Source organism: Equus przewalskii, chromosome 8 (assembly GCF_037783145.1).
Source record: "Equus przewalskii isolate Varuska chromosome 8, EquPr2, whole genome shotgun sequence".
Lineage (NCBI taxonomy): Eukaryota > Metazoa > Chordata > Mammalia > Perissodactyla > Equidae > Equus > Equus przewalskii.
This window is the reverse complement of record NC_091838.1, coordinates 81,941,842-81,959,060: the sequence shown is the minus strand read 5'-3', so window position 1 is coordinate 81,959,060 and position 17,219 is coordinate 81,941,842. Positions and strand designations below refer to the sequence as shown.

The 17,219-nt window shown below is 65.0% G+C and overlaps 1 protein-coding gene and 1 long non-coding RNA gene across 12 annotated transcripts in view; one reads left to right on the top strand and one right to left on the bottom strand.

Moving 5' to 3' along the window:
* PTP4A3 (protein tyrosine phosphatase 4A3) overlaps nucleotides 1-17,219 on the bottom strand; it is a 36,958-nt gene that overhangs the window by 7,117 nt on the left and 12,622 nt on the right. For 2 of the 10 annotated variants that reach the window (XM_070631118.1, XM_070631117.1), the window contains one exon: nucleotides 1,496-2,370. In XM_070631118.1, the coding sequence (XP_070487219.1) occupies nucleotides 1,496-1,600 (105 nt within the window). In that variant the 5' untranslated portion in view covers nucleotides 1,601-2,370. Of the gene's footprint in view, nucleotides 1-1,495; nucleotides 2,371-3,970; nucleotides 4,112-4,758; nucleotides 4,886-5,113; nucleotides 5,436-6,083; nucleotides 6,400-6,433; nucleotides 6,522-12,399; nucleotides 13,109-17,219 lie in introns of those variants that run through there. The other 8 variants (XM_070631116.1, XM_070631115.1, XM_070631114.1 and 5 more) reach the window with 8 other exon arrangements.
* Nucleotides 4,547-11,949, top strand: LOC139085182 (uncharacterized). Of its 2 annotated transcripts, XR_011543286.1 has the most exons (4): nucleotides 4,563-4,740; nucleotides 4,821-4,933; nucleotides 5,764-5,920; nucleotides 6,659-11,949. It is a non-coding gene; the product is annotated as an uncharacterized lncRNA (long non-coding RNA). The 2 variants fall into 2 exon arrangements; XR_011543285.1 differs by lacking the exon at nucleotides 5,764-5,920 and having other exon boundaries at nucleotides 4,547-4,740.

Below are 17,219 nucleotides of genomic sequence, written 5' to 3'. Positions count from 1 at the left end.
CCACCTGCTCCCAGCAGCTAATTTGGGAGTGGTGAGGAATCAGCTGCTGGACCTTGCTTGTCATGCGATGGGGACACCGGACACAGTACAGCCAGGACATAGCTATTCTGAGAATGCAGGAGGGGGTGCAGGGTTTGGAGGTTGTGGGGTGCCTCAGAATCCCTCTGTGCCTGCACAGAGGGTGCAGCCACCCAGCCTAGGGCTGAGCCCTGACCCCAGTCACGCACATGGCCCTGACACGGGTCACATGCTAAGCCCTGACCCTCACGCAGACTGACCCTTAACTCTAGCCACACACTGAGCCCTGAGCCCACACACCCTCTGAGCCCCGACCCCAGCCAGAGGCTGAGCTCCAGTTCTAGTCATGTGCTGAGCTTGACCCTAATCATAGGCTGAGCCCTGACCCTGCTCACACTCTGAGCCCTGACCCTGCTCACACACTGAGCCCTGATCCTGGTCATACTCTGAGCCCTGATCCTGGTCACACTCTGAGTGCTGTGCTCAGTCTTTCCCCAAGTCCTGCCATTATCTTCAGGGTCTCAGCTGTGAGGAGGCAGCACTCCTCTGTAGGGCACCTGGCTCAGTGTCCAGGGTCCAGGTCCCCTGATGGCAGAGTGCCCACTGCCTCCCACTATACAGTTGTCAAGGTCTCCTCATGCCCAGGTCCCTGTTTAACTATGACAAGCACCCATGAGGGCTTATCTCATGTTGCAGAGGGAAGGGCTGAGAGTCTAGGTCACAAACAGCCCTACACACAGCCACAAGCTCTGCAAACAGCAAGGAGTTCTGCAGAGGCCAGGCTCCTAGGGGAGGCCACATGGAGAGCTGAAGGCTCTGCAAACACATCTGCTCCATCCGCTGTGGCTAGGAGCCACACGCATCTCTTCCTGCCGACGCCCAAGGGAACGGTGGCCACTCTCTCCTGTGGCCAGCTTGGACTCGTGCCCAGCCCCTCCTCACAAGCATATGTGCCCAAAGCCCCCAGGCCTCCCCCAGAGCCCAGGGGCTCCCTGTGGCCTGGGCTGGCCGTGCAGCCAGCCTTCGTGCCCCATCCCCCATCTGCCTGTCTCCCGGCTGTCCACAGCCTCTCCTCCCAGGGCATCTCTCCGCCTCCCTCCTGCTCAGCCTCTGCACCGAGGCCGAAGGAAGGGCCAGCAGAGGGCTCAGGATGCCCCAGCCACAGACGATGCCCTGAGGAGGTGATGCCCATCCCGCCTCCTGTCTCTGACCCTGCCTCTATTCACGCAGTGCGGAGTCCCACCTGCCCTCACGCCAGCCCACCCTGCAGGCCCCTGGGGAGCCCAGCTGATCCCCCAACAGCCCCACACCCGTGCTCCCCAGGACACTCCCATGTCTCGCGGCCGGCCCCGGAAGTCCTCTAACCAGGGTCCCGGCGCGACACGTGGGTTAACAACCCTAAACCCCACCCGGCCAGCCCCGGCCTGTCGACGCCTCCCGGGAGGCCCGGGGCTGGACGTCCGCGGGCCCCACTCACCTCGATGAAGGTGCTGAGGGTGGCGTTGGTGGGGTTGTGCGTGATGAGGAAGCGCATGTTCTTGTAGCTCACCTCCACGGGGGCGGGCCGGTTCATCCGAGCCATGGCTCCCCGTGAGGCCAGGGGCCAGGAGGGCGCTGGGGACACGGGCAAGAGACACCCCCGGCAGCCCCCCAGAATCTGGGGAGAAGGAGATCCCTGTGCTTGTCCGAGAGAGAGGAAATGCCTTTTAAAAACCCTGCCCCCTATACCCCGCACAAATATTGTGCAAATACTCGGGAGGGGGGAGGATGCGGCTGGCGTAGGGACACGGAAACAAGAGAACCTGACGCCTTACAAAAGAAAAAGAAAAAAGCGCCCGCAGAAGGAAAACGGCCAGTCTGAGCTCCTGCCTCTCAGAGCCGGGGATTAGCAGGGGGCAAAAATAAAAACGACAACCAAAAAAACTTCAGCAAAGAACCCTTTAAAAAGCCTGCGGGGACTCCGAGCGCTGGCGGGGACGTCCTCTGGGCATCGGTGGACGGCGGCCGGCCCCCGGGCTCAGAGGCGGGCCCCAGACCCCAAGGATCAAAGGAAAACGACCTGGAACGGACCCGACAGGGCAGCCTGGGGGGGGTCGCCGGCGGCTCGACGCGCGGCCGCCGTCCCGTTACCCCATCGGGGTCCCAGGAGTCCGGAGGGCGGGCAGGCAGGTGGGCTCAGGCGGCAGGGCCGGCCCTGGGCCGGGCGGGGGCCATGCGCGGCGGGGCGAGGGGAGGCCGGCGGCAGGGCCTCCTCAGCAGCAGGCGCAGTGGCGATGCTGGGCGCGGCAGTGCTCAGAGCTGCCCCCCGAGGCCCTCTCCATAAATCCCAGGCTGGTCAGCGGCAGGCAATGTCTGCGGGGAGGAGGAAACGAGCAGAACAGGGTCATCAGAGCCCCTGCCGCCTGAGCCTGCCCGACCCCCGCACCCCAGCACGGTCCACGCTTCTCCGGGCCCTCCTGCGGGACCCTCTGAGAGAGTGACCCTCCTCAGGCCTCAGTTTCCCCACCTGGGAACACAAAGGAAGGACACCTCCTGCCAGGGCTGACCCAGGGCCCTGAGGTGACAGGACAGCCACCAGGGCCGGGGGGCAAGGGGAGTACAGAAGGACAGGGGATTTCAGATTTCAGCATCAACCTCGGAGCGTGCTGAACCCCAAGACACAGACTTCGAGGCAGTCGGTGGTAACATGGGCCTCGCCCCCCTGGGCCTGGGCCCCCAGGCCTGTGATCAGCTGACACACCCCCCACCCCGGGACAGCCAGCCCCTCCTCTGGGGCATTTCTGAGCCCAGATCATGCTGGAGCGGCTGGTCCTCAGGGAAGGGGTTCGGGCACGGAGGGCGGAGGGCCGGCCACAGTGCGGTGAGGGGTGGCAGCCCCATGCACAGCAGGAGCCACCTCAGCACCTCTCCAGGCCCCCACGGAAACCTCCGCCCTGATCAGCCTCTGCCCCTTGGCCACCGCCTCCCCCACGCACCCACAGGACTAGCGGCATGGAGGGACACAAGCCGGGCTCTGCCCTCCAGAGCTCCGAGAAGCAAGGACAGACCACGACGGTCAAAGGGCCGGCAGCCAGCCGCATGCCAAGGTGGTGACAGCACAGGTGGCCAGGAGTGGGGTCACGCTGTGACAGGGCCCCGGGGAGGGACACCTCTGGGTCACAGAGACAGGCATCAAGCACCTCTAAGCCTGTCTCTCCCTCTCTGAGCCCCAAAGCTCCCGGGCCAGGGGACCCAGCAGGAGCGCAGCCCCACTCCCACCCGCCCAGGACGGGCTGCGAGACCTCGGGCACGTCACTGGCGTTGGTTTCCCCATCTGCACCATGAGCAGCCAAACCAGATGCCCCAAGTTCCCTCCAGCAGTGACCCAGTGGTCAGCCGACCCCTCCAGCCACTGGGCTCAACCCAAGGCCCCCTGCACTCCTAGCTGCTCCTCCAGAGAGTCCCACCCCACCCCCACCTCTTACCTCTGCCCCCCCCCGTGCCCCCTTCTGCAGATGCCCACCAGGCAGGCTGGGCCCCCGCAGCCTTAGCCAGGGACCCCAGACAGGCAGGGGCCACCTCCACCGCTGCTCCCAGCTCAGGGAAGGTGCCAGATGTCACACGCTGCCCCTTGCCCCATCCTGGGAGGGGTACATGGGGGGTACCCCAAGCAGGGGAGAAAGGCTGAGAGAAGGAATCCTGTCCTGGTTCAGCCGGCCCCGAGCCTCCACGGCCCCAAGCGAGCTTCGGCTCGAAGTGCAGGTGAGGAAAGAGAGCCGCGGGCACCCTGAACAGCTCGCAAACACTGGCCCTCCTGGGGCAGCGGGCTGTTTCCCATGTGCGTGCGTGCGTGCGTAAGTGTGTGTATGTTTACCAGAAAGAAAGCAGGGAAAAGGCCCAAGGAAGCCACACGACTACAGGTCTCTCCCTGCAGGGCTGACCCGCCACCTCACCGCCCACAGCTGCTGGGCACCTGGCGAGACCCCACGGCAACAGCAGATGGCCTGGCTCTACAGCCCAGGATCCCTGGACGGGTCCTCAGGGCTGAGGGTCCTGGGCAGGGAGGGGCCCAGCGCCACTGCACACCATGCCCTCCTGAGCCGGAAGTTGTCACCTGTTGGCACAGGTCAGGGGTTAGACGGTCAGGGGGCAGGTTCCAGGTTAGAATAGGGTCAGGGGTCTGGGCCGAGGTTAGACCAAGGTCACTGCCCAGCCTGGGGTGGGGTTTTGCTACACACCCTACCTGTCTCCACAGAGTCTGGGGCCTCCACCTCAGGTGGGAGCAAAGCAGTGATGTCCCCCCACTCCTGCCCCAGGCACCCCCACATGGCTCAACCAGGCCTTGCATCCCCCCACCGAGGGGCCCTCCCTCCTGACCATACCTCTCAGAGAGGTCACTGAGCAGGACCCCAGGTAGGGTCCACCCAGCCACCATCCCCCAAGCCCACCAGCCACGATGCAGGAGCAGACTGGGAGCCCGATGCCCCTCCCTCCCTCTGGTCCCCCTGCCACTCGCCCCACACCCCCCTCCTGGGACTCCAGCCCGCCTCCTCCCACCCGAGGGCACTGAGTTCTCTGCTGTGTCCCAAACAGCCATCCTTTAGAAGCCCGTGAGGGGAGGCCCCAGCATCCACCCTGTTCACAAATGAGTGAACGGCTGGGAGCTGGGGGACCTTCTCTGGGCCCTGACCAGACCAGCACCCGGCGAGGGCTCCCCAGGGGTTTCAATCTCAAGACCAGGAGGTAAGAACAACACTCAACCCCAGTTTATGGAAGAGGAACCCGAGGTTTGGAGAGGCTACCACCCTCATTCCTGCTCACAGCTGGCTGAGGAGCTAGGCGAATCCGGAGGGCTTCAGAGAGAGGCGGCCCCTCTGGACGGCTGACCCTGGATGATATGAGGGGAGGACTAGGACTGGGTGGGGTCCCAGGAGAGGTAAGGCAGGGGCGTGGGAGCACCGTGGGCAGGACGGGGTCGTGGGCGGGCGCCACCTTGTCCCGCGGTGCATGCTCCCCGGGGAGGGTAGGAGCTGGTTCTGAGAGGTGCGGCCCCCTCCCGGGTGCAGGGCTGGGGTCCTCCCGACACGCCCCACGGCCCGCCTCCGCCCAGGCTCACCCGCGCACGCAGGCGTCCCGCCGCCGCCTCCATCCGTGCGGGCCGGGCCGGGCCGGGCGCGGCGGCCGAGACCCAGAGCGCGGGGCGCACCGGCCTCCCAGCGGATGCTCGGCGGGCCCGCGCCGGGGGGGCTATTTATAGCGCCCGGGCATCACGTGGGCGGGGTGGCCGGTGACCGGCGGGCGACCAGGCTAGTTGTGGCTCCCACACCTGCCGCCTAAATATAACCGTGGGCCCGCCTCGCGCCGGGCAGACAAAGGGGCTGCGGAGGGCCGAGCCGGAGAGGAAGCGCCGCGGAGGAAAGGGAAACGCAAGGGCAGAGGGGAGGGCGCTGGCCACCGCGGGGCGGGGCCCCTGCCGCCGACGCAGCCGCCCTCCTCCCACTGTGCTAGGGAGAGGGGCCCCTCGTCGTGTGCGCGCCAGCCCTACAACCCTCTGGGGCTCCCCATGGCCCCACCTCGCAGGAGGGCTCCCACAGCAGAGGGGGCTGCACAGGGCTCCGTGCTGGAGCGCCAGGAGTCTCTTAGTGCAGAGCCGCGCGCCTGGTGGGGACCTCAGCACAGGCAAAGGCCTGGAGGGAGGGCTCCTAACTTTGAAAATGGAAGGAGAGCACCCTGGCCCAGGTGGCTTAAGGTGGCTGACGCCCACAGGATGTGGGCCCACGGTGCCCAGTCCGCGGGCTCAGAACCCTGCCCAGCTCTCCAGCCTCACATGCAAGGACCCCTCCGCTTCCAGAGCACCTACCACGTCCGAGTCAATGCTGTCCCTCAGAGTCCTCACCGCCCTCCCCACCCACCCAGTGTGCAGGTGAGGCACTGGGACCAGGAGCCCACACAGGGTCACCCAGGGAGCCACCTCCACATCCCGCTCACCCTCCAACTCTCAGTGCAGGGGCCCACACCCCATGAGGCCCCCCGTGACTCTCCCAGGTGAAGCCACCCCCCACCCTGGGGTCCCAGCCTGCCCCTACCAGCAGGGTCCTGGCTTTGCCTCCTGGGAGCACCACGTCAGGAACGTAAGTGCTCCCCAGACCAGGAGCTCCAAGAGTGGACCTGCCATCACAGTCCACTCGGTACCTGGCCTGGCCAGCCCGGAGGCCCTCGCTTGGAAGGGGGTGGAGCAGGGTGGGTAGAGCCCCCAGCACACAGAGTCCCTGGAGGCCTCGCCTCGCTGGGAACCCGGCTCTGAGCCTGGCTCCCAGACAGCCAGGCTGGCCCCTGCAATCAGCGGTCAGCACCACAAGGGCGGGGGGATGGGGGGAGCTGGCCAGGGGCCCAGGCGAGAACAAGGCCCCCTCCCGGGCTCTCCCCACACGCATACCCAGAGAGCGTCAGCCATGCCTGTGACCCTGCGTCCTCCCATCCCTGAGCTGGGCAAGCGGTCAGGGAGGCGAGAATGGGAGGACTGTACAAGTGGAAGGAGCCCCACCCACAGGCACGCCCCCAACGAAGCCCGGTGGAGCATCGGGGCTCCGGCCCTCGGGCATCAAGGTGGGCCTCGGGCTGGGACTCCCACTTCAGTGCTTTTACTCCCTGCTTCCAGCAGCATCCTCCTGAAGGCCAGCTCTGGGCACTCAGCGCCCCACCCATCTCCCACCTTGACCGCTTTCAGAGTCTATCCCTGTGGACACTGCCAGACACACGTCCCGTGAACAAGACATATTGGCCACATTGGATTGATAAATCACAGCAACTCAGAGAGGTCAACCGACCTGCCCAAGTCACACAGCCAGGAAGCAGAAGAACCAGAGTTGGGGCTGAGTTTCGCTGACCCCCAGGGACCCTGCTCATCCCACCCTGGCTGTCTGGGAGAGAAGTCCTCTGGGGCAAGCCGCCTCCACCATCCCAGCCTGTCTCCTGAAAGTTCCCGTCAAGCTCAGTGATACTGCACCCGGGACACAGAGCCCACCAGGCTGCTCAGGCTGCAGCCCTGGGCCCCAGCATCCCTGTGCCCCCTTGCCTGGGGCCCCCGCTCCAGCCAGGCCTGGGGGGCACCTGCTGCAGCTGGAGCAGCCCCAAGCCCTTCGGAGAAGTCTATTTTTATCAGGGCAGGAGCCGTTCCTGGAATCCTCCCGGAGCGAGCTCAAGTCCCCCACTGCTGGGGGCGCCGGGAGGGGAGACCTGAGCGGGCCAAGCCCACCCTGATCCCCAGGACACCTTCCCAGAGCCCTCGGCAGCCCCGAGGGTCCCGCATCCCCCACTGACCAAGCACTGCTGCCTCCTTCCCCCCACCCTGCCCTGTCCCCTCTCCTCCAGCCACACGCCTTTCGCAGCCCCTGGGAGGGCACGTCCCAAAGGAAGGGCTCAGAGGCTGTCAGTTCCGCCCTGCCTCCCACTCGGGGCCTGGCACCAGGAGGGCTCCCCACTTGTTTGTGGAAGGAACACATGACCCAACGTTCTGGGCAGAGATCCAGATCTGGGAAATGTCCAGAACCCATCATGGGAGCTCAGCCCCTGAGTTCCAGAGGAACCTCAAAGGTCACCTATGCAATCTAATCCCCCAGCTTGCCCACCTCCGATGACGGGGAGCTCACTACCCCTTGGCAGCACCTTCTGCCTTCGGGCGGCTCCCCAAGTTATCAGTCCCTCCCTCTAGCGCCTCCTGAGTGCCACTGCTAGGATGGGAACCAGCAAGAGGAAAGTCTCTGAGCAGAATAAGCCAGCACAGCAGGCGTTGCAGAAGGCACAGATGTGGATCAGGTGGTCCAGGAATGCTTCCCGGAGGAGGTGGCCAGCGGGAGAGACCAGCATGCTCCTGTTGCCTGGAGCCTCATCATCAGAACTTGACCAGCTGCCCTGATTCCCTGTGTGACCCGGGGCCAACACTCGCCCTCTCTGGGACCTGTGGCCGCCTCTATAAATGGATACACTGCCAGGGAGGAAAGCCACCTTCCACAGTGGTGCCAGCTCTAAGCCAGTCACAAGGCTCCCAGCCGTGACCTGGAAGCAGAGCTGTTGGGAGCAGGATTAGGTTTCCCCCCCCGGGCAGGCACCTGTTCCGCCCACTGGGATCTCGAGATGGAGAAGAGGGCTGCAGGACACGCCCTGGAGCTTGGCTGCGGCCCTCGGTGCCGCACGGGGCCACCCTCACCACACACTTGGCTTCAATGGTGCCCCGTGGGGCATAGTGCCAACTTGCCAACCCAAGCAGCTGGCCCCCCAAGGCTACCCTCACGTGCGGTCAGCCACGAGCACTGCCCAGGCTGGCCACAGCTCCACCGCAGACCTGGGAGCTGGAATTGCCGCCTCCGTGGGTGGGCGGGCGGGCGGGCACCGCATGGGCACGGGCAAGGCTGCTGGGCTCCACCCTGGCTGTCATTAGCGGCCAGGCAGGCAGCAGGGGGCGCCAGACCAGGCACCTTGGATCTCCCGAACCCTGTGGCCACCTGGAGCCCGCCAGGCCCACCCTGAGCCTCCCCGGCCTCGATGGCACTCACCTGGTGGCACCAGGAGAATCGTCCAGGTGCCTGCTGTCACCCCAATCCCGGCCAGAGGAGGACCATTCCCCACAGCCCAGCTCTTGAGCCCCTGGCCCTCCCTGCCTTGGCCTCAGCCAGGTGGGCTCACCCTGCGGGGCCTGGCCCCTCCCCTAATGGGACCAGTGCCAGAGAACAGAGCAGGGCAGGCAGAGGGATGAGAACCGGACCGTCACGGTCAGGGCCAGGCTGCAGGCTCACAGACCCGAGCGACGCCAAGCTGCCTGAGACCACGTCCCCCGCAGCCTGGCTCCTCGCCTGTAAACGTACAACAAGCCCTGCCTTGCTGGGGTGTTGAAGGGACAAAGGGGACACCAGGCACTGACTGACAGCTGGAAAACGGGGCCTCTGTGGCCACCAGGCAGCAGCTCAGATGAGAAACTGAGGTGCGGCAGGAGAAGCCGGACCCCCCCCCCCCCGTGCCCTGCAGGTGCCCCTTCTGCCACCTCATGAGCCCACCTGGCAGCAAGGGGCAGGCGCCCCCCGTGGCTAGGGGCCTGAGACAGCAGCCTCCCTCCCAGCTGCCCCCCTGCACCCCAGCCCCCGTGTGGCCCTTCCTGCGGGAGCTCACGGCTAGGGGCAGCGACAGGGGCAGGTCCGTGGCTTGGAAGATGTGGCCACTGCTGGCCAGGCCATCTGTGACATCACATGGTGACACACTGGCCACAGCCCATCCAGGTGCTCCAGCACGTGGGGGGACTGCACTCCTCTGCTCGAGGCCCCACCCCTCACCCGTCACTGACCAGGACGTCCCCAACCCCACACTGCACCCCCCTCCCCGGAGCTCAGCACTGGCTCTGAGCCCCTTCTGCTACTTGTGTCCCAGCTGTGGCCTCCCCTGCTCCCACCCCAGACCTCACGACTCCCACCAAGGGAGAAAAGAGAACCAGGCATGCATTCACTCGTCCATTCATTCATTCATTCATCCAACTTAAAAATATATATTGAGCATCTTCCAATGTAGGCACTGGGCTAAGCTTGGAGGACGCAGGGGAAGAAATCACCAGAACAGGCAAAAGGCCCAGCCCGCCCTCTCCTGCCCTCCTAGATGGGGCTGCTGGCCACCCCTCCACCCCTGCCCTGAGGAGCCACCTCCCAGACTGCCCACCATGGGTGGGCCGGGTAATGCTGTCCCAAGAGGGGGATGGGGGTGCCCCCCCAGGCAGACAACACTACTGAGTCAGGGGTCCCCCATCCCCAGAGCTAAGCTCCTTAGGTTCCTCGCAGAATCCTTGCTCCATCCTGTGCCTCAGTTTCCCAGGCTGTCACATGGAGGGTTAGAATGTGGCATTTTCCCAGCATCAACTGTCACTGGGCTTCCTGGGTCACACCTGGGCCGCCCCTGAGGCTGGCAGACTGGGGTTCCAGGACCTTCATGCTGGCACTGGCCAAGCCTCCCCTCCCTCCCTCGGCTCCTGCCTTGGGCAGCGTGGTCCCCCATGGAACCCCAGCCTGAGCCCCAGGGCCCCCACGAGCTGCCCCTGCATGGCTGCCAGTGGGGCCCCCCCAGCTCCAGCCCTTGGCCGCACACGCCCTTCCACCGGGCCCTTCTCTCCTCCCACCGCAGCCTTTCCACAGCTCCAGCTCCTCAGGAGAGCTTTTCTGACCTGTGACCTCAGGTGGTCACTCTCTGTGCCTCAGTTTCCTCATCTGCAAAGAGGGAAAAGGACAGTCGCTGCCTCTCGGGGCCCCTGTCAGGAATGGATGGATCCAGCCATGGAACGTGCTCAAGACAGGGCCTGGCGCAGAGCACCGCGGAGCCTGCTGTCCGCAACGTCTGCTGGACCCCTGCACCAGGGTGCAGACCACCACTGCCCTCCTCCCTTCTCAGCGCGTCCACCAGCCTGGGCATCTGTCCACGGAGGCCTAGTGCCTTTGACCCCTGTCTCACCATCTCAAGGCTTCACCTGCCCAGGCCCCTCACCCATGTCACCGATGCCCCTTCTACCCTGACTCCAAAGCAGCTAAGGACCCCACCTGAGACCCAAATTCGGGGGCAGCCTACCCTCCCTGCCCCGCATCGGGGGGGAATCTTGGGAGTCTCCAGCCCCCCAGCCCACCCTTCTCTCTCCACCACCCCCGCCAGACCAGCTGGCCCACCCTCCCCACCAGGGTGGGTGTCAAGAGATACATGTATTTCTATCTCGGAGGACGGTTCCATGGGTGCATGTCCCAGCTCCAGCCTCAGACTAGACCCGGGATCAAGGCCCACCTGGTGCAGCCCCACAGTGAGGCTTGGCGTAGGGCTGGAGTTAGAATGGCGGCCCTCAGCGTCCTGCTGCTCACACACCCTCTGTGGCTCCCTATGGCCTGCAAAACTGAGTTCTGACTTTTCAGCCTGGCCCACCGGCCCCTGCCCCTCCTACCCTTAGCCCAGGGGGAGGGGAAAGGGGGCTGTAGGATTCTCACCTCCAGTCACCCTTTTCTCTCTGCCCAGAATGCCCTCAGATACTCCTCACCCTCGAGACCCGGTGAGGGGCCCCTTATCCTCCAGGAAGCCCTCAGGACCCTCAGTGCCCAAGTTTCTCCCACTGAGTTTTCACTCCTCTGTGTACCTTCCCAGCACCCTCTTGGCTCCAGGCCCCATGGTGGGTGCTGAGGGTCAGGGTGAGCAAACCCCCATGACCCCACCCTCAGAGAGCTCCGAGTCTGGAGTGGGGGTTGGTGGGGGGACACATAATAAACAGGTAATGGATTGTGGCAGACAGAAATGACTTAGCGGGGAGGTTAATCAGGGAGACCTCTGTGAGGAGGTGGCCTTTGGGCAGAGAACATGGCAGGCACATGGTGTGGCCCCCTGAGATGGGGAACGCAGCAGACTCCTCGTGAGCCCCACGAGAGCTCAGGAGGCCCTTTCAGGCCGTCTCCATCACCCCGCTCCTGCACACGTGCACAGCCCTGCAGGCCAAAGACTACGAGCCCCATCTTACCCGGGGGCCAGACAGCGAGACGGAGAGAGCTGGCTTTCTGGTCCCGAGCCCAGGGTTCCTTCTTCTCCTCCACCAACGAATCACACAAATCTCACCCGCTCAGAGCACAGGCCCCAGGAAGTCTTCACACACACCTCAAAGCCTTCAGAGCAGCCAAAGTGGACGCCGGAGGCCCAGCCGCCAACATGAGCCACCATCAGCCGCCGAGCCCCAGGAGAGGCCCCAGGTCCTCAACTCAGCCCAGGGACTCCTGCTTTGCACACAGTTATGACCAACCTAGAAAGCCATAGGTACTTCCAAACCCCTCAGGGGATGATTAAAACCCAAGATAACAACAGACGACTAAGCTGCCATTAAGAACAATAAATATTGTTATTAATACTAATAAAACTTTCACTAAAAATTAATTTTAATTAAAATTAAAATATTCATGATGGCAGTTACCACTTGTTGAAAACACGCTTTCTGACACAGCCTAAAGATTGCAAGGGCCACAGAGATCTAAGCTCCTCTGTTTATTGGGGGGGCGGTCTGTGTCCCCAAAGCTCCACTGATTTGTTTTGTATGAGGGGGTTTGACAGGGCGCCACAGGTGGCTGAAGGATCAGAGGGGGATGTCAGTCTACACCCCAGCCAGAGAGGCTGTGGCCAAAATCAGCATCTCAATTAACAGTCTTACCAACCACAGATCACCGCGTGGCGGGTTCCATTCCCGCAGCACCTGACGATGACCGGGACAGCCCTGCCCACACCAGCTGGCCTGGAGAGATGATTCAAGAGCCTTCTTCCACTCCCCAATGGAACAATATACGAACAATCGTGCCAGCACTGCACCGAGACCCTCATTTCACAAGAGAGGGCACCACCGGGCTGGGTACCTACCCGAGGGGCAGAGGAACCACGCTGGACCCCACTGCTGGCTGAGGCCCCGCTCTGCTCTGTGACCCCGTCCCAGCTCCGGATGGTGCAGCAGTGGGGAAGGGACCGTGGGAGCGGCAGTCGGTCACCCTCCTCCTGTACCACTGAGGCCAGGGTACCCCCACCCGGAGACCCGGGCACACAGCAATATCAAGGAGGCTGCAGGGAGAGTGCAGGCTCCAACACGGTCAGCGTGGGCTCTGGAAGGAAAAGGCTCCATCCCAGGGCGACCCCTCGCCCCATTGGACAGAGGAAACCACTGAGGCTCCCAGTTGAGCTGTGAGCCCCGAGGGTAGCCTGGGGACCCGGCCCCGCCCCCTCAGGGGTCTGACCCCGGGCCCCCACCTCCCACAGCCCAGCCCCAGCCCAGGGCCGCGGGAGCCCGAGGACACTCACCGTCCGGAGTCCTGGAGGCCCCGGCGCCGCGCCCGGCCAGGCTTTATCCCGGCCACCCCCGCCCTCCCGCGTCAAAGGCCCTGGGCCCGCCCGCGCCGTAAATCGCAAATCGTGCCGGAGGCGGGGGCGCGGGTGGGGCAGCCCGGAAAGATCCCGCGCCCAGCCGGCCCAGCCAGCCCCCCCGCCCCACACGCAGCGTGGCTGGGGCAGCCGGGGAGGGGGCGGACTCCGGTCTGAGGTCCCGCGGGCACCCTGGGCCCGGGAAGAGGGCAGGAGAGCCCCCCTCCCTTTCTGGGCTGGGCTCTGGGGCCCGCCAGGGCAGAACAGTCCCCAGGGCCCTGTAATGGCAGGCAGCCAGAGCTGGAGGGGCAGGAGGGCGGGCACAGAGCCAGTGGGGAGGGGGGTCCCAGGCACCAAGGCCCAGGCCCTGCAGCCGGCGGGTGGGCGGGGACAGGGGGACAGCTAGGGGCTTCCAGGTCTCTGGCCGGCTCCCCCTGCCTGCTGTGGCCTGGGAAGGAGATCCTTGCGGGGGCGGGGGGGGGGGGCTCACTGTACCCCCACGCCCCACACAGAAACAGCCCAGCCCTCTGCAACCTGCCCCCAAGCTAAGTAGCCCCCGCTCAGGGGCTCAAGGTCTCTCCCGGCCAGGTTTGCCGAGAGAGCCCTCTGAGCTCAGTGCTCAGTCCCCAACGCCTCCACGAGCAAGCAGGGAGAGGCCAGTCAGCCCATCCCACTTAGGCCTGGGCTCCAGCCCAGAAAAAGCACCAGGAAGTAGGAACCCCCAGTGGGGTAGGGGCTGGTCCTGCCTCCCAGGGCCAGGGTCGCTTGTTCCTCCCACACCAGGATGCTGCCCAAGTCATGGTGACATCAGGAGGGGCAGAGCCCTCTCCCCGACCCTGGGTGGGGGTGGGGGCATCTCAGGCCCAGCACAGCCCCCAGGACTGTACTCCTTGGGAGCCACCATGCTTAGGCTGCTCCTCTGCAGGGGGAGCCATGAGGGGCAATTTCTAGCTGTAGGAGGGGCCTCTAGCCCCTGCCACCCAGACGGCTGCCCCATAACTTCATCGCCCCCTGCCAGGGCATTCCCCCATCCACATGTCCCCACTGGTTCCCACTGGCTGCCCACCCACTGCCATCAGTCACCCTAACCCAGATGGAGGCCCCTCCCAAGGGCCGGTGGTGCAAGCTCAGCTGCATCGTGGCCCCTAGGTGCCTCAGCCAGTCCCCAAGGCCCTCCTGAGCCCCCAGCCCGGCCACCTCTCCTGCTCCCCATTGCACCTACTGCGGCCCCTGCCAGGTGCTGTGACTTACACACCTGCCGCCAGGCCTTTGTCTGGCTGCGCCCCCATCTGACTGCCCTTCTCCCCATCTCTCCCACCCCACTGCACAAACCTCCCCTCGCCCAGCTGCCCTGCCTCCACCTCCCGTCCCTCTCTCTGGGCCAGTGCCAGAGGCCAGGTCCACCCAGGACCACCCACCACTCCAGTCCCCTTCACATCCCCCCACGGGAGGACACAGACCTCCGAGGATCCTGGTACACAAGTGGACAGTATGCCTCTGCTCCCGCGGCCAGGTCAGGGGCTCAGCACTCCCAGTGCTCATCCTCCGTCCCCCAGTGTGACCGAGAACACAACCCGATGGCCACTCTGTCCATGTGTACATCGGAGACACGTACACTCACGTATGCCACAAATAGGGACGTCCAGACCAGATGCCTGTACCAGGAGGGCTGGGGTCCCCACCACCCTGCCGCAGCCTGGCACCACCATGCCACCAGCGGCCCTCCACCTGCATGCCCTCTGATCCACACTCCCTCTTCCATGAGGCCAGGGAGGCCTCAGCCCAGGCTGGAAGTTGGAGCAGAAAGGGCGAGCTGTCCAGCCTTACACTGCCAGGGACCTCCACATGGAGATGGGGTGTCCACCCTTCTGATGCCCAGGGGCCCCACCTTGGTACCCAGAGGGTTGGAGCCTCCCACCATGGGCCCTGGGCCCGTCACGGTCCCTTCCGGGGCCCCAGCCCAGCCGTCTTGGAATGGACATAGCTGGACTCATCCCTGTTTCCAAAACTGCGGCCTGGGTCACAGGAAGGGTCCCAGGGCTCGCTACCTGCGATGGGGCCCCAGCATCTGCATTCACACACACGGCCCAGCTGACCCTGCACCATGGGGAGCAGCGTTCGCCCCCCCACCCCCGCCTCCCTGCCCGTGGAGCAGGAGGTCTGCTGATCTGAGACGCCAGCAGCAGCAGCAGCCCAGAGCCCATTATTCCGGAGTATGGCGTGTTGGACTGGGAATCCCGCCGCTCCAGGATTCTAGACAGGAGGAACGGAGCTTGAAAGCCAGCCCCAGCCTGTACCCTCAGTGCCCGGCACTCTCCTCTGGGGCCACGTTGGGCTGGCACCAACTCCTGGCACTATGCCACCGAGTCTCCAAGGCCCCTGAAGGCTGGTGCCCAGAATGGGCGTGGCGTCCCAGCAGGGCACGGAGTTTCACGGATCCACTTGGAGCTCATGGCCCTTGAGAGGCCCTCACGCCCCCAGGCCCCCAGCTCCAGCCCCTGCCAGGAACGTGGAGGCCCCCAGGAGACCCAGAGGCGGCCCCCGAGTCTGGCCTCCCCAAGAGAGTCAGGACTCTCCAGCTCACCAGGCAGAGCGCCGGCCCCTCCCGTGCCATGTGCACACACGGGACCCTCGACAGGCAAAAGGAACCCCAGGGCACAAGCCCACCCCTGGGCCAGGGCCTCAGAGACCTGGAGTAGGTGTCATGGCCCTCGCAGAGGGTCTGTGTGGCCTAACAGTTCCGCACACTGGCCGGGGCAGGCTGCCCACCAATCCTCACCCACTAGGATCAGTTGGAGGCCCCACAGGGGTCCTCAGCCCATAAAGGGACAAGGCCTCCACTGAGTGCCCACTGGGATGCCCAGGACAACTAAGAAAGTCCTCCCCACAGCTGATGTGTGTCCCTGGGCCCATCTCCCAACCTCTCTGGGTCTTCTGAGTCACCAGCACGAAGTGAGTATAACCGGCCCATGGCAAGGCGAGCCAACAGGAACTGTAACCCACAGGTGCCCACCCCGCAGGTGCCCACAGACTTGTCCCATGGCCTGGAGGGCAGGAGGCGGGCACACAGGAGAGGAGCAGGCTCGTTAAGCCTACTCTGCAGAAGGGACCCAGAACTGGGCTGGATTCCACGCGCCCACCCGGGGCCCCCAGCTGCTCTCCGTGGAGGGGCAGCAGTGGCAGGGCAGGGCAGGGTCCCAAGGGAGAGGGAGACCCGGGGCACGGGAGAAGGGCTGTCAGCGTGCGGCCAGCCCCAGGCGGGCAATGCAGCCCCTCCTGCTGTAGTCTGATCCCAACAGGAGGCAGGGTCAGACCCCTCCCCAGCACCTCAGGGGAGGGGGCCTCCGCCCTCAGACAGGGCAGCCAATCCCCTACGCCCACCAGCCCCTCTGTACCCACTTGGGAGGCAGGGAGCAGAGCTGGCCTGTCCTCCACAGCAGGACCCTGTGGGACGGGTGCCCAGCAAGCTTTGGGCCTCAGGGGTGACGGGACCTTGGGGCATCAGGGCTTGGTGGCCACTTGTGCTCATCACCACCCCTAGAAGCTGGCCAGAGCAGGAGGCATGCACATTCTGCCCATGTCACAGAAGAGGAGACTGCGGCCCAGCTGGAACCCAGGTCCACAGGCCACTCACGGCCCTGAGTCCACACTCGGCCACTGCCCAGCTCACCACTCCTCATACATCCCATGGATGTCCCCTCCCTAGGCCTGGGGTCCAGTCCTGTGAAATGGGGGGAAGGCCCGAGGACCGCTCCATGTAATGGCCTCACACAGTGCCCTCGACACAGGCCCCTCCCCACACCCACCCTCGAAGCAGTCCTGGAAGGCACCCATGGCCCCAGTGTATGGATGAGGACACCGAGGCCCAGGCCGAGCGGTCAGTGACTTGCCTGAGCCCACACAGCTATGAGGGGCTGAGCCAGGTTTCAGAGCCAACCCAAGGTGGGCACTTCCTATGTATTTTCTCCTTAAAACAGCCCCTGAAGGGGAAACTGAGGCCCAGCCCTCTGAAAGATGTCCTGGCTCCAGGAGGCCCCATTGCCAGTGCCTGCGCCAGCCCCAGGAGCCCCCTGCCTGCCCAGAGTGCAGGCCACTGGGGTCAGGGGCAGGAGGGGGCCACGAGGTCACGGAGGTGGCCAGGCCGCGGGCCAAGGCCCGGTGGACGCGCGTCAGAGGGGCCGCGGGAAAGAGCTCTGACCTGGCCTCGGGAGGCCACGGCCAAAATAACCGGCCGCGCCGCCCGGACCCAGCGGGGCGCACGTAGGCCTGCGGGCTGGGCGCTGCCAAGTCGGGTGCGGAGGTCACGGCTATTTCTGGGCCAGCCTGGC